We start from the raw sequence: 26,535 nt of genomic DNA, 5'->3' as shown, positions 1-26,535 counted from the left end.
CTGCATAGAACCTCCTCATTCCTTACCTTATCAGTCCACCTAATTTTCAACATTCGTCTATAGCACCACATCTCAAATGCTTCGATTCTCTTCTGTTCCAGTTTTCCCACAGTCCATGTTTCACTACCATACAATGCTGTACTCCAGACATACATCCTCTTCATCTTTCTCCGATTTACTCTCAAACCATACTGTGTACTCATTAGACTGTTCATTCCGTTCTGCAGATCATTTAATTCTTCTTCACTTTCACTCAGGATAGCAATGTCATCAGCGAATCATATCATTGATATCCTTTCACCTTGTATTTTAATTCCACTCCTGAACCTTTCTTTTATTTCCATCATTGCTTCCTCGATATACAGATTGAAGAGTAGGGGTGAAAGGCTACAGCCTTGTCTTACACCCTTCTTAATACGAGCACTTCGTCCTTGATCGTCCACTCTTATTATTCCCTCTTGGTTGTTGTACATATTGTATATGACCCGTCTCTCTCTATAGCTTACCCCTACTTTTTTCAGAATCTCAAGCCGCTTGCACCATTTTATATTGTCAAACGCTTTTTCCAGGTCGACAAATCCTACGAAAGTGTCTTGATTTTTCTTTAGCCTTGCTTCCATTATTAGCCGTAACATCAGAATTGCCTCTCTCGTCCCTTTACTTTTCCTAAAGCCAAACTGATCGTCACCTAGCGCATTCTCAATTTTCTTTTCCATTCTTCTATATATTATTCTTGTAAGCAGCTTCGATGCATGAGCTGTTAAGCTGATCGTGCGATAATTCTTCCACTTGTCAGCTCTTGCCGTCTTCGGAATTGTGTGGATGATGCTTTTCCGAAAGTCAGATGGTATATCGCCAGGCTCATATATTCTACACACCAACGTGAATAGTCGTTTTGTTGCCACTTCCCCCAATGACTTTAGAAATTCTGATGGAATGTTATCTATCCCTTCTGTCTTATTTGACCATAAGTCCTCCAAAGCTCTTTTAAATTCAGATTCTAATAGTGGATCCCCTATCTCTTCTAAATCGACTCCTGTTTCTTCTTCTATCACATCAGACAAATCTTCACCCTCATAGAGGCTTTCAATGTATTCTTTCCACCTATCTGCTCTCTCCTCTGCATTTAACAGTGGAATTCCCGTTGCACTCTTAATGTTACCACCATTGCTTTTAATGTCACCAAAGGTTGTTTTGACTTTTCTGTATGCTGAGTCTGTCCTTCTGACAATCATATCTTTTTTGATGTCTTCACATTTTTCCTGCAGCCATTTCGTCTTGGCTTCCCTGCACTTCCTATTTATTTCATTCTTCAGCGACTTTTATTTCTGTATTCCTGATTTTCCCGGAACGTGTTTGTACTTCCTCCTTTCATCAATAAACTGAAGTATTTCTTCTGTTACCCATGGTTTCTTCGCAGATACCTTCTTTGTACCTATGTTTTCCTTCCCAACTTCTGTGATGGCCCTTTTTAGAGATGTCCATTCCTCTTCAACTGTACTGCCTACTGCGCTATTCCTTATTGCTGTATCTATAGCGTTAGAGAACTTCAAATGTATCTCGTCATTTCTTAGTACTTCCGTACCCCACTAATCTATATAAAGGACATAGTACTTCACTACAAATGAATCTAAGTCTTGCTACATAAAAAGCTATACCCAAGAGTTCTCAGGTACATTTTCTCTGGTACTTTGGAAGATCTTCATAGTTTTGTTTTTGCAATGTGCAACTGAAACCAGGCCAAGCAAATACTGTTCATCATGTGTTTCATGCAATGCTCAGTATCAATGGAAATCGTCACCTCCTTTCCAGTTACAAACAAAATATTTTTGAAGTGTAATTTTACATCCCCATTTGATAGAGTGGTCTCAAGTTAGTGTAGTGCAACATTCATTTCATCGATATGTATTAACAGAGACGGTACAATAGGAAGAGCAATCTGTGCTCCAACAGTGACTGAGCAGCACTACTGCAAGGCAGTAGCAGCCAGTGGGGGACAGAGCAGTGGTTGTTTTTCACGTTTTACTGTCGCCATTAATACAAATCAATGAAACGAATACTACACTACACTCATTTAGCATTGTCCCATTGAATGTGCATGTCAAATTCCATTTTAAAAATCATTTAGTTTGTAACGGGAAACAAACTGACACTTCCCACTGATATGGCATATTGCATAACATATGTGATGGGCAGTATTTGTTTGGACTGACTCCAACTACATACTGCAAAAACGAAATTGCAAACATCTGCTTAAACACGAGGGAAAATGCACCGAACAACTCTAAGGAGAGAGGCCCTGTATATGGAAGATTGTACTATCATATGTCATCAGTAACATTAAATACGTAGAAAACGTCTTCAACCCTCTGAAAAATAAAGCTTATTCCCTGGCACTGCAGGTACAATCTGTGGATAGTAATACCCATAAGTTTACAGAACTTTATTTGTCAAATGTCGCACTTGGTGCATGCACAGTGACAGATAAAAAGTGCAGTACTGACACGAATTCAATACAAACCGTTAAGCAGTGTGCTTGTAATACACTTATTCCTATCCGTAATTAAAAGTATCCCGAATCCCCTATCTCAAGTGGAACTTGTAACAGAGTAAGCTGGGATAGCTTTACTTCCTCTCTTGTTCTGCCATCTGCCTAATTACCATTAACATGCACAAGTATAATCTGCAATTCCATAAAGAAGAAAAGTTGGCCCTCAGTCTTAAGGAATATAGCACCAGGTCTAATTTAGCGTTAAGTTTTGTGTATGTACTTAAAATTCCTAATTTATTTTTACTATTCCTAGTTAATACCTTTGTTATAAGGTGAAATCAGTAATTGTTTTGTGACTTAAATTCTATTGTTGACTTATAAACAAATATAAATTCTGTACTAATTATAAACATTTGCAAGAGCTACTAGGATTCTTGAAGTATTTATTTGGCTCCATTTGAAAACATATTACCAAATTAATTCCAAAATAATTACCGGGTTTGTCCAAAGTATTGTTTGTTTATCTGTTACTTTCATTATCTAAACATATAATTCAGCTTAACTTGGTAGAAGAAACTGTTAAAAAGAAGGAATTTTTCAATGTATGCAGTTAATTAAATGAGTTACGTTTTAATTGTAATTTCTGTAAATTAAACATTGAACAATGTATAGTTTCAGTACCTATTACTGTGAGGATATTTAAAGGATGGATTTTTGGTCTCTAGACAGTCAGCACATGGCCGATTTTCAGATGGGAAGTCTGTATCAGTTAGAGTAACAACAATGCATTAACTTAACAATGGAATTAGTGTAACACAAATAGGTCGTGTTTAAAACAATGTCAATGTTGGTTCAAGTTATTTGAGAAATTGTGTCACATGTACCTTATTATTCTGCAAGGACTGTGACCTGTGTGGTTAGGTTTTTCCTGCTCATAGATGTTCAACAGCAAACTACTGTACCAGTATGCTGATGTTTGACTGCAACCTATTAATGAGGCTTGTCTACATTTAACAATAGTGAACTTCCCATATAACTGTGTAATATTGGCAGGGGTGGGGGGGTGGGGGGGGGGGGGCATGACAGTGACAGGAAAGAACAGTGAAATGCAACTGTCGGCTACATCATTTACAGTAGTGAGTGTCGAACTTCCACCCCCCATTTTTCAGTCAATGTAACAATGCAGTATGTCGACACTGAGGACTATCAATGAAGAAATAAAGCAGGCAAACGTTACAAACTGACTGCTAGATGTCACGAGAGGGGAACCTGCCTCTATAAAAGGAGGTAGGGAATATTGCGTTGCTACAATAGAGTGCAGTGACTTCAAACATTAGCTAGTCACTGGATGTTACCGGATTAACAAATCCCTCACAGACACTTCAACCCTTCTACAGCTGCCCACATCAAGAGTCAGTGGTGCGACTGCAAAGTGGAAATGCAAAGGAAGAAACAAAGCTAAACTGAGTCCAGGCACACTTCACATACTGATTTTGGAACACGTATTAATGTTCGAGTATAATGACTTTTCTGGAGACTAGAAATCTACTCTGTAGGAATCGGCATGGGTTGCGAAAAAGACCATCATGTGAAACCCAGCTCACGCTATTCGTCCACGAGACTCAGAGGGCCATAGACACAGGTTCCGAGGTAGATGTTGTGTTTATTGACTTCCACAAGGCATCTGATACAGTTCCACACAGTCACTTAATGAACAAAGTAAGAGCATATGGACTATCAGACCAATTGTGTGGTTGGATTGAGGAGTTCCTAGATACCAGGACGCAGCATGTCATTCTCGATGGAGTAAGAGTGATCTCAGGTGTGCCGCAGGGGATAGTCGTAGGACCGTTGCTATTCACAATATATATATAAATGACCTTGCGGATGACATAGGAAGTTCACTGAGGCTTTTTGCAGATGATGCTGTAGTATAAAGATAGGTTGTAACAATGGAAAATTGTACTGAAATGCAGGAGGATCTGCAACGAATTGACGCATGGTGCAGGGAATGGCAATTGAATCTCAATGTAGACAAGTGAAATGTGCTGCAAAGAAAAGAAAGAAAGAAAGATCCTTTATCATTTAGCTACAATATAGCAGGTCAGCAACTGGAAGCAGTTAATTTCATAAATTATCTGGAATGATCATATAAAGTTGATCGTTGGTAAAGCAGATGCCAGACTAAGATTCACTGGAAGAATCCTAAGGAAATGCAATCCGAAAACAAATGAAGTACGTTACAGTACACTTGTTCGCCCACTGCTTGAATATTGCTCAGCAGTGTGGGATCTGTACCAGAGAGGGTTAATAGAAGAGATAGAGAAGATCCACGGAGAGCAGCGCGCTTCGTTACAGGATCATTTAGTAATCGCGAAAGCGTTACAGAGATGATAGATAAACTCCAGTGGAAGACTTTGCAGGAGAGATGGTCAGTAGCTCGGTACGGGCTTTTGTTGAAGTTTTGAGAACATACCTTCACCGAGGAGGCAAGCAGTATATTGCTCCCTCATACGTATATCTCGCTAAGAGACCATGATGATAAAATCAGAGAGATTAGAGCCCACACAGAGGCATACCGACAATCTTTCTTTCCACGAACAATACGAGACTGAAATAGATGGGAGAACCAATAGAGGTACTCAAAGTACCTTCCACCACACACCGTCGGGTGGCTTGCGGAGTATGGATGTAGATGTAGATGTAGACTGGGACTATCGATCATTGCTTACAGTGGTCATGTTGTTGTTGTTGTTGTTGTTGTTGTTGTGGTCTTCAGTCCTGAGACTGGTTTGATGCAGCTCTCCATGCTACTCTATCCTGTGCAAGCTTCTTCATCTCCCAGTACCTACTGCAACCTACATCCTTCTGAATCTGCTTAGTGTATTCATCTCTTGGTCTCCCCCTACGATTTTTACCCTCCACGCTGCCCTCCAATACTAAATTGGTGATCCCTTGATGCCTCAGAACATGTCCTACCAACCGATCCCTTCTTCTGGTCAAGTTGTGCCACAAACTTCTCTTCTCCCCAATCCTATTCAATACTTCCTCATTAGTTATGTGATCTACCCATCTAATCTTCAGCATTCTTCTGTAGCACCACATTTTGAAAGCTTCTATTCTCTTCTTGTCCAAACTATTTACCGTCCATGTTTCACTTCCATACATGGCTACACTCCATACAAATACTTTCAGAAATGACTTCCTGACACTTAAATTTATACTCGATGTTAACAAATTTCTCTTCTTCAGAAACGCTTTCCTTGCCATTGCCAGTCTACATTTTATATCCTCTCTACTTCGACCATCATCAGTTATTTTGCTCCCCAAATAGCAAAACTCCTTTACTACTTTAAGTGTCTCATTTCCTAATCTAATTCCCTCAGCATCACCCGACTTAATTCGACTACATTCCATTAACCTCGTTTTGCTTTTGTTGATGTTCATCTTATATCCTCCTTTCAAGACACTGTCCATTCCATTCAACTGCTCTTCCAGGTCCTTTGCTGTCTCTGACAGAATTACAATGTCATCGGCAAACCTCAAGGTTTTTATTTCTTCTCCATGGATTTTAATACCAACTCCGAATTTTTCTTTTGTTTCCTTTACTGCTTGTTCAATATACAGATTGAATAACATCGGGGAGAGGCTACAACCCTGTCTCACTCCCTTCCCAACCACTGCTTCCCTTTCATGTCCCTCGACTCTTGTAACTGCCATCTGGTTCCTGTACAAATTGTAAATAGCCTTTCGCTCCCTGTATTTTACCCCTGCCACCTTTAGAATTTGAAAGAGAGTATTCCAGTCAACATTGTCAAAAGATTTCTCTAAGTCTACAAATGCTAGAAACGTAGGTTTTCCTTTCCTTAATCTTTCATCTAAGATAAGTCGTAAGGTAAGTATTGCCTCACGTGTTCCAGTATTTCTACGGAATCCAAACTGATCTTCCCCGAGGTCGGCTTCTACTAATTTTTCCATTCGTCTGTAAAGAATTCGTGTTAGTATTTTGCAGCTGTGGCTTATTAAACTGATTGTTCGGTAATTTTCACATCTGCCAACACCTGCTTTCTTTGGGATTGGAATTATTATATTCTTCTTGAAGTCTGAGGGTATTTCGCCTGTTTCATACATCTTGCTCACCAGGTGGTGGAGTTTTGTCAGGACTGGCTCTCCCAAGGCCGTCAGTAGTTCCAATGGAATGTTGTCTACTCCGGGGGCCTTGTTTCGACTCAGGTCTCTCAGTGCTCTGTCAAACTCTTCACGCAGTATCGTATCTCCCATTTCATCTTCATCTACATCCTCTTCCATTTCCATAATATTGTCCTCAAGTACATCGCCCTTGTATAGACCCTCTATATACTCCTTCCACCTTTCTGCTTTCCCTTCTTTGCTTAGAACTGGGTTTCCATCTGAGCTCTTGATGTTCATACAAGTGGTTCTCTTATCTCCAAAGGTCTCTTTAATTTTCCTGTACGCAGTATCTATCTTACCCCTAGTGAGATAAGCCTCTACATCCTTACATTTGTCCTCTAGCCATCCCTGCTTAGCCATTTTGCACTTCCTGTCGATCTCATTTTTGAGACGTTTGTATTCCTTTTTGCCTGCTTCATTAACTGCATTTTTATATTTTCTTCTTTCATCAATTAAATTCAATATTTCTTCTGTTACCCAAGGATTTCTAGAAGAAATATTGAATTTAATTGATGAAAGGAGAAAATATAAAAATGCAGTTAATGAAGCAGGCAGTGGTCATAAAACATCACATATCACCAGTGGCACAAATCACTTGTGAGTTCCAAAGTGCTACCAGCTGTCCACCTGGCACGGCGACTGTGTACAAAGTTAAAAGAATGGGGTGCAACAGTCGAGCAGCTGCTCATAACTCACACACATTTCTGTAGTCGACACTCAAGGTAGTGTAAAGAGTGACTCGGTGGGATGACAGACGACGGGAAACGAGCCATACAGAGTGACAAACAGTGCTATAACACTCGGACGTCTGACGGAACGGTTTGCATTTGTCGAATGCCTGGAGAATGTCACCTGTTGTCACTATAGTGCGGAGGAGTGAAACACGAAGGTGATGGTGTTACTGTATGGGGATGTTTTTCCTAGTCAGGGTACTGTCCTCTTACTGCACTTCAGGTAATGCTAAATGCAGGAGGATAGAAACACATTTTACGGTACTGTGTACTGCGTACAAAAGAGGTACGCAGTACTGATATAATCTACACCTACTTAACCTGCAGACCACCGTACAGTACCACTGGTAGTCATTTCTTCTCCTGTTCCACTTGCATATAGAGTGAGGCAAAAACCACAGTCTACACTTCTCCTTACGAACCCTAATTTTTCATACCTTTGCGGTCCTTACGCTAAATGTATATCGGCGACAGTAGGATCGTTCCACTGTCAGCTTCAAATGCTGGTTCTTTAAAATTTCTCAATAGCTCTCCTCCAGAAGAACACCGCCTTCCCTCCAGGGTTTCTCATTTTATTTTACAGAGCATCTTCGTAATACTCACGTGTTGATCGAACCTACCGGTAACAATTCTAGCAGCCCACCTCTGAATTGCTGTCGTGTCTTCCGTTAATCTGAGCTGGTGGGGATCCCACACACTCAAGCAGTACTCGAGAATTTGTTCCACTAGTGTTCTACGAGACATGTTTTTTAAGTAAGTACCATTTCGAAATTTAAAAAAAGACGTGCTAAGATATCTCAATATTTTTATTTTTACATGAAAGCCTGTACCTTAATCTACTTTTCTACATAATTTTCGTCGATATTGAGGCACGTGTCATAACGTTGTACCAGTTTTTGAATACCCTCCTCATAGAAGTCTGCCGCCCGACTTGTTAACCACTGCATCACCACTGTTTTGACTTCGTCATTGTCTTGAAGACGCTGACCGCCCAGGTGTTTCTTCAAGTGCAGGAACAGACGGTAGTCACTGGGCGCAAGATCGGGGCTGTACGGAGGATGATCTAGAGTTTCCCATCGAAAAGATGTGATGAGATCTTTGGTCTGATTTGCCACATGCGGACGGGCATTGTCTTGCAGCAAAACGATGCCCTTGCTCAACTTCCATGGACTGTTGCTTTGATTCTGGTGTGACGTAGGCCACCCATGTTTCATCGCCCATAACAATTTACCTTAAGAAATCACTGTCGTTGTGGTACCGCTCAGGTCAGTCAGTGCACTGTCTAAACGTTTGCTTTTGTGCACATCCGTCAACATTTTCGGTACCCAATGTGTGTACAATTTTCGGTAATTCAAGTGCTCGGTCACAATGCCATATAAAACATTACGAGAAACATTAGGAAAGGCATCCCACAAGGAGGAAATCGTAAAGTGTCTGTTTTCCCTCACCTTATTGTTCACTTCCTGCACCAAACTTTCATTAATGACCGAAGGACGCCCACTCTGTTGTTCATCGTGCACATTTGTGCGGCCATCTTTAAATGCTCTCACCCACTTTCTTAACATTCCATCACTGATAACATTTTCTCCATAAAATGCACAGATCTCATGATCAATATTGATTGCTTTTAAGCCTTTAGCACTAAGAAATCTTATAACAGCCCGTACTTCACAGTCGGCGGGACTCACGATTATCGGAGGCATCTTAAACACTCAGTACACAACTTAAACAAGGAGGAATCAGACTGTAATGGCGTCAGTGCATAGATTAAGGTACAGGCGTTCATGTAAAAATAAAATTATTGAGATATCTTAGCATGTCCTTTTTTTTCAGTACTTACTTAAAAAAACACGCCTCGTATATGGGACCCTCAATACACTGGAGTTGACCATTCACCTTATCCACAACCATCCCACGGCTGTTCTATTTCATTTTACTTGGCAGTGTTATGCTTATATATTTAATTCACCTGACTGTGTCAAGTAGCACATTAGTAACGCTGTATTCAAACATTACTGGATTGTTTTGCCTACTCATCTTCATTAACTTACAATTTTTTTTTTTTTTTTATTTTTCGCATTGAGAGCCAGCTGCCATTCATCAGACTAATTAGAAGTTTTGTTTACATCATCCTGTATCCTCCTACAATCAGTCAACGATCACACTTACACATACACCACGGCATCATCAGCAAAGAGCTGCAAATTGACGCTCATCTATCTGTCGAGTCACGTATACAGAGCATAAGCATCGTCCAATTCCATTTCCCTGTGGCACTCTGGATGATAGCCTTGTGCCTGATGAACATTCACCATTGAGGACAGCGAACTGGGTCCTGTTACTTTGAAGTCTTTAGGCCACACACGTATCTGAGAACTCATTCTGTATGCTCATACCTTTAACAGTCTGCAGCAGGGAACTGCGTCAAACACTTTTCGGAAATCTAGGAATATGGAATCTGCTCGCTGCCCTACATCCATAGTTTGCAGGATATCATATGAACGTGGGAAAGCTGAGTTTTGCACGAATGTGTCTTTTTGATCTCAAGAAACTTCACTATATTTGAAATGGGAACAAGTTCAAGAATTCTGTAGCAAAGGGATGTTAAAGATATTGGTCTGTAAGGATTGACTGTATGAGGATGGCAATGCAACTTGTGATAAAGCAGTATCTGAGAGGTAATAGCTTGTGGACAACAACTGTCCTGAAATGGACTGGCCTGCTCACAGTCCCAACCTGAACCAAATTCAACACTTTTTGGATGAGTTAGAACATTGACATCACTCCAGACTCCATCATCCAACATCACTACCATCTCTGGTTTTGGCTCTTGCAGAAGAATGGGCTGCCATTCTTCCAAATACTTTCGATCATATAGTGCATATTGGTGAATTTTTGCTTCACACCTATTTGTCATAATGCTTTAGATTTAGTTAAGTGATAGACCTTTTAATACCAGACAAAGCCAGACTCCACTGACAACATTTTGAAGTTTCATTGGGGATAAGAGACCATAGTACCCACCAACTTGTTACAGAATAATAATGTAATATGACTTATTTGGTTTTTTAATCAAAAATATTCTATAAAAATATCTTTCCAACAGTAAAAAGCTTTTAATATGCAACCATCAAAATGTAAAACTCGTAGCATATAGAAATTCAACATCCCTCATACTGATAAAGTGCTGTGATGTGGTTGAGAACAGCTTAACGTAGAAGCGTCGTATCACTCTTCCAGTTTACTCAGTGAACCCAAATATGGGCGATTATTCGTCAGTAAACCTACCCGTACTGCACTGTATCACAGTTAAAGTACAACTGAACAATCCTGAGACAGAACGGAGTAATACTAAATACGAGCTTGAGGGAAACGAGTAATGTGGGCATTACTGCCGTCAACAACAAGTATTAGCCAACACGAGATTACTGCACTTGGCCTCCTGTGGCCATTGTCAGAAACATGCAGTGATGAAACTTCCTGGCAGATTAAAACTGTGTGCTGGACCGAGACTCGAACTCGGGACCTTTGCCTTTCGCGGGCAAGTGCTCTACCAACTGAGGTACCCAAGCACGACTCATGCCCCGTCCTCGCAGCTTTACTTCCGCCAGTACCTCATCTCCTACCTTCCATGGGGGACCATGAGATAAATACAGTACGCAGATTCAGAAGGATGTAGGTTGCAGTAGTTACTTGGAGATGAAAAGGCTTGCACAGGATAGAGTAGCTTGGAGAGTTGAATCAAACCAGTCTTTGGACGGAAAACCATAACAACAATGGCAAAACAGATATTGCAAAACTAGATTTTAAATTGTAAGGCTTTTCCGGGGCAGGTGTGGACTCTGATCATAACTTACTGGTTATGAACTGTAATTATAATTTAGGAAATTTCAAAAAAGTTTGGAAATTAAGGAGGTAGGACTTTGATAAATTGAAAGAATCATAGGTTGCTGAAAGTTTCAGAGGGACCATTAGGCAATGCTGGACAGGAATGGGGTTAAGGAACACAGTAGAAGACAAATGGATAGAGATGAAAAGCAAAGGCAGCACAGAATTACGTAGGTTAAAAGATAAGGCCTATTATAAATCCTTCAATAAAACAGAAAATTGTGAATTTGGTTGACAAAAGGAGAAAATTTTAAAACTCTACATGTGAAGTAGGTGAAAGGAAATACTGACATGTAAAAAAATGAGATTGAAACGAAATGTAAAATGGCTAAGCAGAAATGGCTAGAAGACAAATGCAAGGCTGTAGAAGCATGGATAACTATCTGAAAGACACATATCATCTACAGGAAAATTAAAGAGGCCTTTGGAGGAAATAGCAGCAGCTGTATCAATATTGAGAGCTCAGATGGCTAGCCAGTGCCAAGCAATGAAGGGGAAGCTGAAAGGTGGAATGATTCTATAGAGGGTCTTTATAAGGGAAATGAACTTGAAGATAATGTCACAGAAAGTGAAGATGGGAGATGTGATACTCCAAGAAGAATTGGACAAAGCACTGAAGGACCTAAGATAAGACACAGTCCCTGCAGAACAAAACTTTCACTCACAATTACTGAGGTCACTGAGAGGGTCAGCCATGACATAACTCTTCCATTTGGTATGGAGGGAATGTGAGACAGTCAAATATGCCCAGACTTCAAAAAGAATGTAATACTTCCAACTGCACAGATATCAAGTGCTGACCAGAGTGAATGTTACTGAACTATCAGTTTAATAAGTACTGGCTGCAAAATAGTAACAAATTCTTTACAGAAGAATGGAAAAAACTGATAGAATTTGACATCAGGGAACATCAGTTTGGATCCCGGAGAAATGTAGGAAAACGTGAGGTTAATACTGACCCTACATCATCTCTTGGAAGACAGGTTAAGGAAAGGCAAACATAAGTTTATAGCATCTGTAGAGTTAGAGAATGTTTTTGACAATGTCGACTGGAATAAACTCTCTCTTTCAAATTCTGAAGGTAGCAGGAGTAAAATACAGGGAGCGAAAGGCTATTCACAACTTGTACAGTGACCAGACAACAGCTATAAGTGTCGAGGGGCATGAAAGGGAAGCAGTAGTTGAGAAGGGAGTGCAACACAGTTGTAGTCTATTGCAAAGTTATTTAATCTGTACATTGAGCAAGCAGTAAAGAAAATGAATGAAAAATTTGGAGAAGGAATTAAAGTTCAGAGAAAAGAAATAAAAAAATAGATTTGCTGATGACAATGTAATTACAGTAGAGACAGGAAAGGACTAGGAAGAGCAGCTGGATGGAATGGACAGTGCCTTGAAAGGAAGATATAAGATGAACATCAACAAAAGCAAAACAAGAGTAATGGAATATAGTCAAATTAATGTGGTGATGAGGAAATTAGATTAGGAAATGAGAGACAGCAGAATAACTGATGATGGCCATACTAGACAGGGTATAAAACGCAGACTGGCAATGGCCACAAAAGTGTTTCTGAAGAGGAGAAATGTGTAAACATTGAGTATAAATTTAAGTGTTAGGAAGTCTTCTCTGAAGGTATCTGTCTGAAGTGTAGCCTTGTACAAAAGTGGTAAGCACTTCAGACAAGAAGAGAATACAAAGTTTTAATGCATTCCTGCCAGGCCACAAAGACTAATGCAGTCCTCCGTAAGTTGTACACCTTTTTTACATCTTTTTGTGGCTCCTGTTTATAAGATGAAGGAAAAAAACAGATTACAATTTCTTTCACAAATACTGTCATCGAATCCAAAGCCATCACTGCCAATTTTGGATCTAGATTCTTGAAAAAGTCTCAGAATTTCTTCACAGTCGAACTGTTCCCCATTTTATGATCAACTTTTGTGATCAAGAAGCACACTGCAATGCCAAATGTGTGGAAATAGTCGTGCCTGTTATATGCTTTTCAAGTTGTGTAGCACTGTCTGGAAGAAGGAACATCCACCTAGCAGTTCTCCGAAGCGCTAGAATAGCAAACAACTGACTTCAAGCTGTCACTACTTGGAAATAGCCCACAGCAGCACGAAGTAATAATCGGGGAAGCTGCGCTCTTAGATTCTTCCGAGCACTGACTGTTAGAGAAACCACAGTGTGCCAGAAACTTTTACAGGCTGCATGTGTTGTGTTAAAATGTGATGCAATAGAAGAAAACTGAAGATTACATGACTAGATCACAAAAACGTGTGAGGGGGGTAATGAAGTGAATTTGGCAGAAAAGAAATATTGGACACAACTTGACTAAAAGAAAGATTGGTTGATAGGACACGTTCTAAGGCACGGAGGAATTGTCAAGATGGTATTGGAGGGAAGCGTATGCAGTAAAAATTGTAGACAGAGACCTAGGGATGAGTACAGTAAGTAGGTCCAATGAACGCAGTTTTCAATAGCTATTTTGAGATAAAAAGGGTTGCATGAGGAAGACTAGCACGGAGAGCTGCCTCAAACCAATCTTCGGCTTGGACTACAACAACAAGAAAACATAGTTTACTTAAGAACAACCAACGTCTCCTCAGTAGGAATGAATGCGCATTACTACACTAGTAAAACATATTTATAAATAATTTGTCTTCTACAAAAAGAAAGAGTGAGAACAGAGCGTATTCCTAAAATTGAATTTGTTTTTCAGAAAATGTATATTGTTACAGCCATTGTTCAGAACTAGCAAAATAGACGAAATTATGATGGTAAAGAAATAAAATTAAAAATACTCCAGGAGGAATATGCTGTCATTTCTAAAATACTGCAGGATCGTGGTCGCAAGAAAATAGAAAATAAGGCACTTTACCTTCACATGCTTCGGGAAGCCAGTTAAGACTTTATGAGATTTATTAATTCTGCACACGGTGACAGAACGAAATTATTCAGCCGCGCTCACAGAGACCCGTCTGCATCGGCGTCACAGAACGTGGCCGACATTTTGCGCTCACGAAGCCGACCCCTCCCGGGTGAAACTGTCCGCTGCCTCACCTGTGGATTCTCAGTAATGTGGATGCCCGTGGACGTGTGGCCATTAGGGATGCGACCGTTGCTCAGCACCGGACGCTTCACTCCGTTTGTGTGACCGTTCGGGTAGCCGCCCTGCAGAAACCAAACCCAAATCAGATCAGACGATCACGATACACAGGAGCGCAGCAGTGCGGAATACAAACTAGCCGACATGTGCGCAGTTTTGTGAGAGATCGGATGGTGAGGCTGGTATGTGAGGCAGTGAGAGAGGACCCAAGTTATCCACAGACAGGCCACCAAAGAAAATTACTAGGGAGACAGCCCAGTTACAACATTTGGCAAAAAGATGAACAGTGTCGATCGAGAGAAAAGGTTATATTCACTGCAAGAGCTTCTACAACTGGGATAAAAGGAGGTTTATTTAACATCTTACTCAATGAAGAATTTACGGAGTTCTGGATAACTAATTCAGTGCTGAATTGCACTTCAGTATTAACAGTAAGGTTAAGACATGCAGGGCATACAAAGGATACTGATAGGAAGGATGGGGAGTACCACAGTTAATCATGTGTGGACAGATAAAACTGGTTTATTCCGTTAATATGAAAACAATGGGAACAGTAGGTAGTTGTGAAAATAGACTTCTGATACAAAAGTTATGAGGAACCACTTACAAGCTGTTCAGAAAGATCGCAAGTGTATGAATAAGTATAGTGGAACAGAAAGGGTATTGGGAAATGACAGGCAGAGACGACATCACTATTATCACTGCTACCAACAAAGGATCCATCAATTAAGATATGAACAATTACACATAGGTCTTAAAATGCCTTTACGTTAATAAAAGCAGTACGGCTGTTTTCGAGCTATCTAGCTTATATATATATATCAACTATTGTCTATAAAAGGAAACAACTGTCCAAAATGATATTACAACCAAATACGAGGATCATACAATAATTACACAGACAAAAACAAATAGCTTTACATTAGTAATGGTTTATTAAATCAGTAAGCTAAACTCTTTATACACATTCCAAACCAACTTCTATGCACTTATCTAATCTTCTTACAAGTCCTCTAAATTCCTTAGCAAAGAATCCTTTATTTACGTCTGGATGACAAATTTTTTTTTATTTTATTTTATTTTTTTTTTATTTTACCCCTTCATTGCCATTTAACTTGCTGACATACAAAGCTTCTTTTATGAGATCAAACAGATAAAAATCCAAATGGGCAAGGTCAGGAGGATGAGATAGAAGCTTCCAACCCACTTTGTCAAAAGTTTCAGGTGACAGTTGTACTGCACAAGGTCGAGCATTGTCTTGAAGCAGCAGCACACATATCCTCTGCCATTCCAGATATTTCCTCTTCAGTGCAGGATTAACTTTGTTCTCAATAGTGCCTGAGAAGTATAGGCTGTTGTAGTGTGTTGCTCCTCGAAAAAATAAATAAATAAATACATAAATCTGACCATGGACACTTCGAAAGGTGGTCAGCATAATCTTCCCACCCATTTTAATTACGTGTGGGCTGGAGAGTCAGGATGTTTCCACTGTGTACTTCGACATGTGAACTCTGGGTAAAAATGATGTACATGACTTCCATCACAGGTTGAAATCCTGTCAAAAAAATGCATCTTCTTTGCTACTGAAATGATTTTTGAACTCGGTGCAAAAGCAAAACCTCTGTTCTGTGTGAAGGACAGTAAGCTCAATGAACACACACCCCATAACTTTTGCAGTAAATCAGTTCAATTTAGATGATGGAGTGAGTTGTGCCAATACTCATTCAACATTCTTTGGCAACACATTCTTGTTTGTTACTAAGTTGCATGTTGCATGGATCATTTCGCACAATAAATTGTAATGAAGTGAACGAGTCATTTAACATTATCTTGCAAATTAATCTGTACATATGGCTACATACTGAACATTTATATGGGACTTAGTTCACCCCCTACCCCCATTCCTCCTCTCAGATAAGTGATCAGTATGAGGTGGCAACACAAGCTCGATAATGTGAATAGATGCCGGGAGCAGTGCTTGTTGGTTACTCTTTTGCTGCAACTTTTAAATTTTTCCACTCTTGTGTAAAAGCTTACACAGTTTACGCAACTACTGCCATTCTGTTTCTTCATGCAAGAGAATACTTCTGATGGTTTTATATTTTGCAAAAGTTAAAATAGGATAACACAATGCTACTCTTCAAAAGCATTTTCATCACGCAGGCATGACATCAAAAATAAGTCCTTAGATATTAAGTTTACATAAATATTAATCCAACAAATAAGTAATGCTGTTCGCAAGGTAGCCAACACAAAACTTTCAATTTCCTGCATTACGTGTTGCCTTCAGTAACCGTGTTTGTCTGGCTAATTATTGACTGACTCTCAAACACACAAGGAAAATGTCTAAACTTCTACTTACCAGACAGCAGCAGACGTACAACAAATGAAACACTATCTAGCTTTGTGAAGGAAGGTTATGTATTTCCAGTTCAAGAGATAAAAAGGATTAGGGTAATGGGAATTGACAGATTTATCTGTGCACCTGCATAGAAATGTCACAGCTGACTGCCCATACCAATTTTAAAAGACAGGGCACATCACCCCAATATGGACAAATTTAAAATTTTCTCTAAACAAAATTTTTCTAGTGGCACATTAAATAAATTATTTTATATAGTGCACGGGGGACTTCTACGTGATAAATGGGAAGGAGGGAGAGAGGGGGGGGGGTTATAGAGGATAATCATTTTACCTCAGATAATGGCTTCTGATCTAAATGAAAACTGCGTGCATGCACAATAAAATTTATCTCAGTCCATGATGGTGAACTGCCTTGATGGCAGTCCTCCCATCTCACTGAAGGGATTCGATTTGTTCGAGAGATTGCGAGAGAGTGCGTGCACGCATAATAAAATGTATCTCAGTCCATGATGGTGAACTGCCTTGATGGCAGTCCTTCTCCCATCTCACTGAAGGGATTCGATTTGTTCGAGAGATTAGCGACTCAGCTCTTTATGTACTGACACAGATTTAAATAGTGGTTGTTGGGAGACTAAAAGTCCTTAGAACACGAAATATATAGTTTATCAGACAACCAGTTTTTTACCGAACAGCTACAGGAGCCAGTGAACCATTGCGCACAAAAACATGTTGAATTCCAGATGCCAATGTTTCCACAACACTCACATAAACTTCATTTGTGACATTTCCTGTTATGTGTGTCGACAGAAGTGCCGACACAGTTTATTATGAAGGGGCCGAATAGGGCACGCGTCAACTCACGCCGTCCTGCGTTAAGTCTGAAACAGGATACTTCATAAATGCTAATAAGAAAAGAACGGAGCGTCTCATATACTTAACTTTTATTCTCTGATGAATACAGCGTTCTTCTTGAGACATTTATACTATAACTCTCAAAGTAGGTAAGGCTAATGGCGCCTTGCTAGGTCGTAGTCATGTGCTTAGCTGAAGGCTATTCTAACTGTCTCTCGGCAAATGAGAGGAAGGCCTCGTACGTCTAGTCGCTAGCAATGTCGTCCGTACAACTGGGGCGAGTGCTAGTCCGTCTTTCTAGACCTGCCATGTGGTGGCGCTAGGTCTGCAAGTACTGATGGCGGCGACACGCGGGTCCGACATGTACTAATGGACCGCGGCCGATTTAAGCTACCACCTAGCAAGTGTGGTGTCTGGCGGTGACACCACATTTCCACTAGTTAAAAATAAATGAGGGGCATGAAGACCCTCATTGAACACAACACTTAGTTCTCAAAGACTTCGGGGAAATTTTGTTCTGGCAACAGACTCTGGATTGTGTGCAAGCCAGCAGTCATTTTCCAAATTAGATTTTGCATCCACTGTAAAAAAGTTGTTGTTAGAAAAGAATCTGATTCACCACATGACATCATTTTTCAATGTACGTAGAAGCAAACTGCAACAACAGACTCACTTTGTCCGAGCAGTCTCTGAAAGGACTTATCAGCTGGAGTATTTCTACAGATGACCCTCAACAACAATTCCACCACTAACGATTTGCTAATGTTGGAAATCTTAACCAGAAATAGAAAAGATTGACTGACATTATCTGAACTCCAGTGAAGGAGCCCTACTTTGGATTACTTTACGCGTCTTGCTGGTGTGGTCTTTTGAGTTACGCTCCCTATACAGTACTCTGAAATCTTCATTTAATTATTCTGATGCCAAATGTTATGCCACAACATCATAAAATGCAGATTCTGGGTATCTGAAGAAGCAATTTGTACCTGCTGCCAAAGATCTGCTGTAAAGACCTTTGATAATTGTAGCTCTTTTTCCGTACTCTGATCAACGTCTTGCCAATTTGAAACTACAACACTTCAATACAAACAATTGAGAATACAGAGCCTCAGCAATGACATATGTTGAGAACATAGTGTGGCAGGGAACTTAAATTTAAATGTGCCAATGTTTTGGTCACACATGATGTATATTTCACATTAAATAAACAACTTGCTACTTTTGCAGGTTCTGTCAGTCTTTTGAGCAGTTTGATGCAGCCTGCCGCACATTCCTCTCTAATGCCAACCTCTTCATCTCAGAATAGTTCGCACATCCAATGTCCTTAATAATTTGTCACATATATTCCAACAACTGTCTTCCGTTACAATTTTTACCCTCCACAGTTTCCTTTAGTACTGTGAAAGTACATCCTGTTCCTTCTTTGTGTCAGAGTTTTCCTCACTCCTAATTGGTACACCTAATTTTCAACTCCTCATCTCAAGCGAATCTCTTCTTATCCAGTTTCCCCAGTCTGATTCACTTCCATACTGTGCTATGCTCCAAGCGTACACCTCAAATTAAGGCCTCTGTTTGAGATCAGTAAACTTATTTTGGTAATGAAAGCCCTCACTGCCTATGATAGTCTGCTTTTATGTCCTGCTTGCGTCATCTGCCACAAGATGTTTCGCTTCCAAGTTTGCAGAATCCCTTCACCTCATCAACTTCACGGTCACCAACTTCGATGTTTAGTATATCACTAAGGTCATTTCTGCTACTCTACATTACTTTTGCCTTTCTTCACTTGACTCTCAGTTCATAGTGTGAGCGCATTAGACTGTTCATTCCATTCAACAGCTCCAGTAATTCTTCCTCACTTGACTCAGGATAATAATGTCACCAACACTTCTTATCATCTACACGCTTTCACTTGGAATTTTAATCCTGCTCTTGAACCTTTCTTTTATTTCTGTCAGTATTGTTATAATGTGACTTAACACTATGACTGCCAATCCCAACAACTGAACGGGCAAGAAATTTTTGGTAGATTGCCAATCCTGTCATTTGACCGTGTACAATTTCCTCCGTTTTTAAATATGAAATAATGTATCCTATAACAGCTGATAAGATTGGTGAAATGTGGTTTCTACATTAGCAGGTAGATCAGTTCAGTTGTATGGAATGAAGTTATTGGAGGGCAGCAACTATAACAACTATATGTTCAGTATGGAAGTGAAGGTCAAAGCTTCAAGTTTTCCTATGAATGACAAAATTTTGCTTGAAATGGAGGAAGATTTTATCCACAGTAACAGTGAGAATGGCAATATCGATGATTCGTATGGTGACTGTGACTTTGTGCGAGAAGAAATCGTTGAACTTCAAATGAGTATTTCTCATTTTGATTTCATAAAATGTTTACTGAAACAAATGTTCACACTTTTTTTGATGTTGTTATTTCCTTTCCTCAACTCTGAAACACTTTTATTGTTATCGGTTCAGAAAATTAAGTGGGTCATGGGCAAAGAGCCATGCTTCTGTGTGTCACCTCAAAAAAGTTATACTATGAAAAAAGCGTGAAATAATTTATAATTATGGTGTTATGATGTTTCTTTTCAATTCCTGAAAGTAGAAAAGTAGATTAAGAGTAGATTATGAGGTCTGGAATGGTAATAAAGAATTATATTGACGTTAGTACACTTTTGTAGATCCTGACATCCATTAAAAATGTATGAAGAAAAACTAAATATTCAAACAAGTAATCCAGGAGTAGTAGTTTCAGTTTTCATAAAGGGTTAATATTATAGTTAAATGTTGGCCAGTCGTTGCACTAAAATATATTGAAAATTGATAAAAAAGCTGACATTCCTAGAAACTTAAAAGTTTTACAAGGCAGCAGTTTAACTGTTAAAATAAGTCACATATTGTTACGTGTGTTAGTATTGATCACAACTAGAAAAAACCTTATGTGCTGAGCCAAATCTTTTTCCAATAGTGGGCATTTCATGCGTGATGAGAATGGTTGGCACTCACAGCTGTGAGCTGTATTCCCAGTGACATTCACTGCTCATTTCTTACTGGTGGAGTTTGTCTCTGAACTTCTTAAGTCATCTGACACAGCACTTACGCATCAGCTATACTGTGTGTACCATATTGAGGTTGAGCCTGCAAATAGTCGAATGCAGTCCTAATATCCACATGGGAAATGGCACACACATTACTGTGTTACGGTTTAGTCCGTGGGGTTAAACCAGCACACATCACATACAGTGAATGACATTCTTGACAATTCAATCTGTCGGAAAGGGAGAAAAGTGTTCAGCAGGTTGTTTGAGCAGCTCGCAGACAAGGTACCACTTGCAACAAGAGCAAGGAATCGTGTTGCACCTTGCACAGTCTGCAGGCCAATTATGAAGTGCAAATTGGAGACACACGGTTGACAACCTATGGAAATTTTGAGTCTGGTCACGAAGTGTGCTCGAATAGCCTTACGGTGAACACTCTCGGTAAGCAGGAAAGCTGGATTCAAGTTGTGGTCCGGGACAAATTTTCATTGTCTTCATTCCATTATACAGCCAATGAGTCCATATTCACAACATTACATATACATTCCATATATGCATAGGAGATGATACTGAAACCAGTACATGAAAAGATGGAGCTCTTGCCAATACAAACAATGCTCTCGTGTGGTCAGTTCTGCACGAGCCATTACCTTATCTGTACCCCAGTCATGCAAGCTCTCAGCCTGCAAGATTACGACATTACAGTCCTGCCAATGAATTTTAAGATGGAATGCTGAGGATCTGCAGTTCACAGCTTACATTCCATTTATGGGATTCACAGAATGTGGTACATTACTCTATCTGGTCCGAAGTATCGAGATACCTCCATGTAATGTGGAATTGACCACTAGATGTCATGAGAGACAGACCCAACAGTACAAAAGGAGGTAGGGAATACGTCAGTCAGGAGAGATCAGTGACTCAGAATGTTGAGTAGTCATTCGATGTCACCTGAATAACAAATCCACCAGGGGCATTTCAACCCTTATAACACTGCCCAAGTCAGCTGTCAATGATACGATTGTGAAGTGGAAATGTGAAGGAACAACAACCACCAATTCGTGACCAGACACACCTCGTGCACCGACAGAACACAGACTGTCGAGCAACGTGGAGGGTGATTGTAAATAATCACACGAAATCAGTAGAAGGACTAAATCCAGAGTTCCAAAATGCTAGCAGGAGTCGAGCTAGAACAACGATTGTGTGTAGTGAGTTAAAAAGAATGGGGCAAAATGGTGAAGCAGCTCTTCATAACCCACATACTTCTATAATCGGTGTTAAGCAACACTGGAGATAGTGTAAGGAGAGATGCCAATGGACGGTGGATACCTGGAAATGAGTGATTTAGAGTGACAAATCATGCTATTCCTTGTCGCAATCCAGTGGGAGAGTTCAGGTTTGACAAATGCCTGGACAACGTAGCCTGCCATCGTGTGTGGTGCCACCAATGAAATGTGGAGAAAGGTGGTTCAAAAATGGCTCTGAGCACTATGGGACTCAACTGCTGTGGTCATAAGTCCCCTAGAACTTAGAACTACTTAAACCTAACTAACCTAAGGACAGCACACAACACCCAGCCATCACGAGGCAGAGAAAATCCCTGACCCCGCCGGGAATCGAACCCGGGAACCCGGGGGAGAAAGGTGGTGGTATGGTATATATCACCCCCGCCAATGGTTTAGGTGTGGAATCCTTACTGTGCTTAAGAAAACACTACATTCAGAAGGGTATGATCACATTTTACTGCACAGAGCAGAAGAACGGTTTGAAGACAACAGCTGTTTGCATCGACATGATGGTGTACCTTCCCACAAAGAAACATATGTGAGGCAATGGTCTGTGGAGGATAATACAAGGGTCACTCCAAAAGAAACGCACATTATTTTTTTAAAATCCATCTTTTATTCTACATGTTTGACAGTTTTACAGTGTGTAGATATGTCCTTTACGAATAACATTTTCATTTCTCCACATAATTTACATCCCTCTCAACTGCCTTGCGCCATCTTGGAACCAGCACCTGTATACCCGCGCAGTAAAATTCTGGACCAACCTGTTGGAGCCACTGTTTGGCACCGTGCACAAGAGAGTCATCATCTTCAAACATTGCTCCACAAAGAGAGTCTTTCAGTTTCCCAAAGAGATGATAGTCATGTGGAGCCAGGTCAGGACTGTAAGGCGGGTGTTTCAGTGTTATCCATCCGAGTTTTGTGATCGCTTCCATGGTTTTTTTGACTGACGTGTGGCCGTGCATTGTCGTGCAACAGCAAAACATCTTGCTTTTGCCGATGTGGTCGAACACGACTCAGTCGAGCTTGAAGTTTCTTCAGTGTCGTCACATATGCATCAGAATTTATGGTGGTTTCACTTGGCATGACGTCCACAAGCAAGAGTCCTTCGGAATCTAAAAACACCATAGCCATAACTTTTCCACTAGAATGTGTGGTTTTGAATTTTTTTTTTTTTTTTTTTTTTTTTTTTTTTGGCATGATGTTACTACACTGATTGCCTCTTCATCTCTGGTGAAAAATGATGGAGCCATGTTTCATCACCTGTCACAATTCTTCCAAGAAATTCATCTCCACCATTCTCACTCTGTTCCGAAAGTTCGCTGCATACCGGTTTTCTTGTGTCAACATCCTGGGAACCGACCCGGCACAAACCTTTTTTAACGCCAACACTTTCAGTATTCTGCAAACACTTCCTTCCCCTATCCCAACGTAGCGTGACAATTCGTTCACTGTGATGCGTCTGTCAGCAGTCACCAATTCGTTAACTCTCTGCTCACTGTCTGGAGTGTGTGCAGTACGAGGCCTGCCGCTGCGAGGACAATCCTCAATATTGCCGTGCCCGCTTTCATCACGTAACCTGCTTGCCCACCGACTAACTGTACTGTGATCGACAGCAGCATCTCCATACACCTTTTTCAACCTCTTGTGGATGTTTCCCACTGTCTCGTTTTCACAGCACAGGAATTCTATGACAGCACATTGCTTCTGATGAACGTCAAGTGTAGCAGCCATCTTGAAGACATGCTGTGACAATGCCACTCACGGCAACAGGGCGAACTAAGTTTGAAAACAAGCAGGAAGGATGTATCTACACACTGTAAAACTTTCACACATGCAGAATGAAAACTGTATTTTTAGAAAAACAGTGTGCATTTCTTTTGGAGTGGCCCTCATATTCCTTAAATGGATTGGCTGCACAGATTCCATCTTAACCCAATGGAACAACTTTGGAATGAGTTCGACTTTTGACTTCACTCCAGACCCCAGCATACGACATCACTACCTTCCACGGTTTTGATTCCCGAGAAAGAATGGGCTACCATTCCCCCGCAGACATTCAGAAACATCACTGAAACTGTCCTCAGCATAGTTCAAGTTGTCATAAAGGCGAGGGGTACACACACCCCATATTAATGTCCACTAAGAGGTGTCCTGATGTCTTTTTTTTAGATAGCATAAGCTACCGAAATAACCACAGGTGAGTGGACACAAACTGCTGACCAACCCAGGAAGTTTGTCAACGAGTCACTTTAGTATCACTGAGTCGGGGGGAGGGGGGGGGGGGGGGGATGAAAGACTAACAGTGACATACACTTTATTGGACAAAGTAACAGGTGCTGTTTAGCACCGACTGTTGCACGGCAATTTACTTGCAGTATTGGAGAATGTGAACACCATAAAAAGTAAACGGTTAATCGAAAACTATGTTCTGTGTACGAATTACTTCACTATATGAGTTACAGTTACTGTAATCGGGCAAAAAGAAATCTGAATGCCTTGTTGCAACAGGGGTACCACCTATCTTCTAAGCCATGTACAATAGTACCTATCACAAACATTTAATACGTAATCAATTGGTCAGGACCTCCCCATTCCCCTACCATTAGTCCTTTAAACTTCTGTCTGAGAGGAAATTTAAAAGCATTGGTGTATGTCCAACCCATAGACACTATGCACACATTACAGGAGCACGTCCATTAGACTAAATTCCAAGACAGCCAGGTGTGTTCGCACGAGGTTGTGATCCGTTCAGGAGGGGGGCTGAATGTTATCTCAAAATAAGGGATAACCACACTGACAAAATCCTGTAGTGTTAACACATGGCTATTGTAGAACAGAATGTCTCGTATCTTGATGAGTATTTGTTTCTTGTTATATATTTACACAAGTTTTTTCCTGATTTTTTGACCAATTCCATTTTCTCTAACAATAGGGGAACATCCAGCACATTCTGAAGTGTATGTTGGACGTATAAGTTTTTATCAACATTTATCATTACTATGTATGTTATATCTGTTTGAAAGCTATGTTCTGTGTGCAGATTACTTCACTGCATGAGTTGTAATTACTGTAGTAAAGAAAAAATAAATGGCAAAAAGAAAACTGAATGCCTTATTTGAAGAGGTCAGAAAACATGAAAGCATCAACAGCTGGGGAATTTGCTTGCATTTTTCATAAATGCAGTTTCAACAAAAACGTTTTCTCTTTCTGTTCCAGAGGTCAATCCAATGTGACCAAGGTTTGGCAGTGGTTGCGGGAGCTGTTCAGAAGCCATCACAATGGAACTAGGCTGCCATGATGTGTGCTTGCAGAAGTGTTACTGACTTTTGACTGAGAAACCGTAGTTGAAATGTCTGCAGGGCAGTGAGAGGCATCTGTAATTTTTGCAATGGAGATGTGATATTCTTATGGTGAAGAGACTACTGCAGGTGATTCACAATTCATAAAAGTTCCTATTAGCAATCATCTCTTCTCACAGGTAGGAAAAAATTCAGAATGTAAAATTTCCCATATTGACAAACATCCCAAACAGTCTTGCCAGTCAGATTTTCATAGTACATTTAAATGCTGCTACATTCGAAGATGAACAATACGAAATTTGTATTTACTTCATTGGATAATGTATGATAATGCAGTGGTCAAAACTCGGGGCAGGGAAAAAAGCTCGTCTTCCACCCCCCCCCCCCTTTTTTTTATGACGCAGAGGTTTTGCCGCCAGTATTTATCTTTTGCCTGAAAAGCATACCTGTGTAGCGCTACATATGTTCGACGGCAGAAGTTAGTTTTGGCGGCACCTACCAACATTTTTCAGAACTTCCGTTTACTTTGCACTAGATTCTAAGCCACAAGCGGTTTTCTGGATCACAAAAACTGGAAAAAAAGTGCAGCTTAGATTCAAGTAAATACGGTATTACAGGAATGATCTTCAGAGCAAAAATGTCTAATAACAATGGACTTTAAAATGCATATCTCAAGAGCTATGGAATTTTTCCATCTTGGTACCATGAAACACATCTCTTCTACTGAATAAATGCTCACAGATCTTGAGACATGCATTTTAGAGCCCATGTTTACAAGATTCCTTTGCTTTGAATGATGGTTCCCATCTAATCCCTGATTACTGACCAATCCTCCTGGGACACCATGTATAAAAGAGCCAGGCATACCCACTGCCAGTACCATGACAACCAGCTTTAGCAAAGTAATAATTATAGCATTTCAAAAGATGGGCAAATCTCTTCTCCAACTATGGTGGTGATTTGAATGTTTGTGCGGACATCATCGTGCGGTGGCTCGATTTCTCACCATTATTTTAATGTTGGTATGCACTCTATTCAGATACCTGGAAAGTCACTGAGTTATCGTCAGAATGGCTCCACAAGACAAAAGTGTCACTGACATACCTGTGCCGCACCTTAGCCTTACAATGTAGCAAGACACTGAACGTATGTTAACATAGGAAATAAAAAATATCAATAATCGAATTTATGTTGCCTGTGCAATTTGAAAAGTCACCTTACTTTTTGAACAGCCCTCGTAATAGCATTACAGTATCGAGGAACACTAATTATCGCTACA

General features: G+C 40.3%; 1 protein-coding gene across 1 annotated transcript in view; it reads right to left on the bottom strand.

Moving 5' to 3' along the window:
* Positions 1-26,535, bottom strand: part of LOC126109491 (protogenin A-like) — a 288,364-nt gene that overhangs the window by 11,127 nt on the left and 250,702 nt on the right. Inside the window, exon 17 of the mRNA XM_049914516.1 lies at positions 14,360-14,470. Within this exon, the coding sequence (XP_049770473.1) occupies positions 14,360-14,470 (111 nt within the window). The remainder of the gene's footprint in view (positions 1-14,359; positions 14,471-26,535) is intronic.

Source organism: Schistocerca cancellata, chromosome 12 (genome assembly GCF_023864275.1).
Source record: "Schistocerca cancellata isolate TAMUIC-IGC-003103 chromosome 12, iqSchCanc2.1, whole genome shotgun sequence".
Taxonomy (NCBI): Eukaryota; Metazoa; Arthropoda; class Insecta; order Orthoptera; family Acrididae; genus Schistocerca; species Schistocerca cancellata.
The sequence above is the reverse complement of the archived record's forward strand: the minus strand, read 5'-3'. Positions and strand labels throughout refer to the sequence as shown.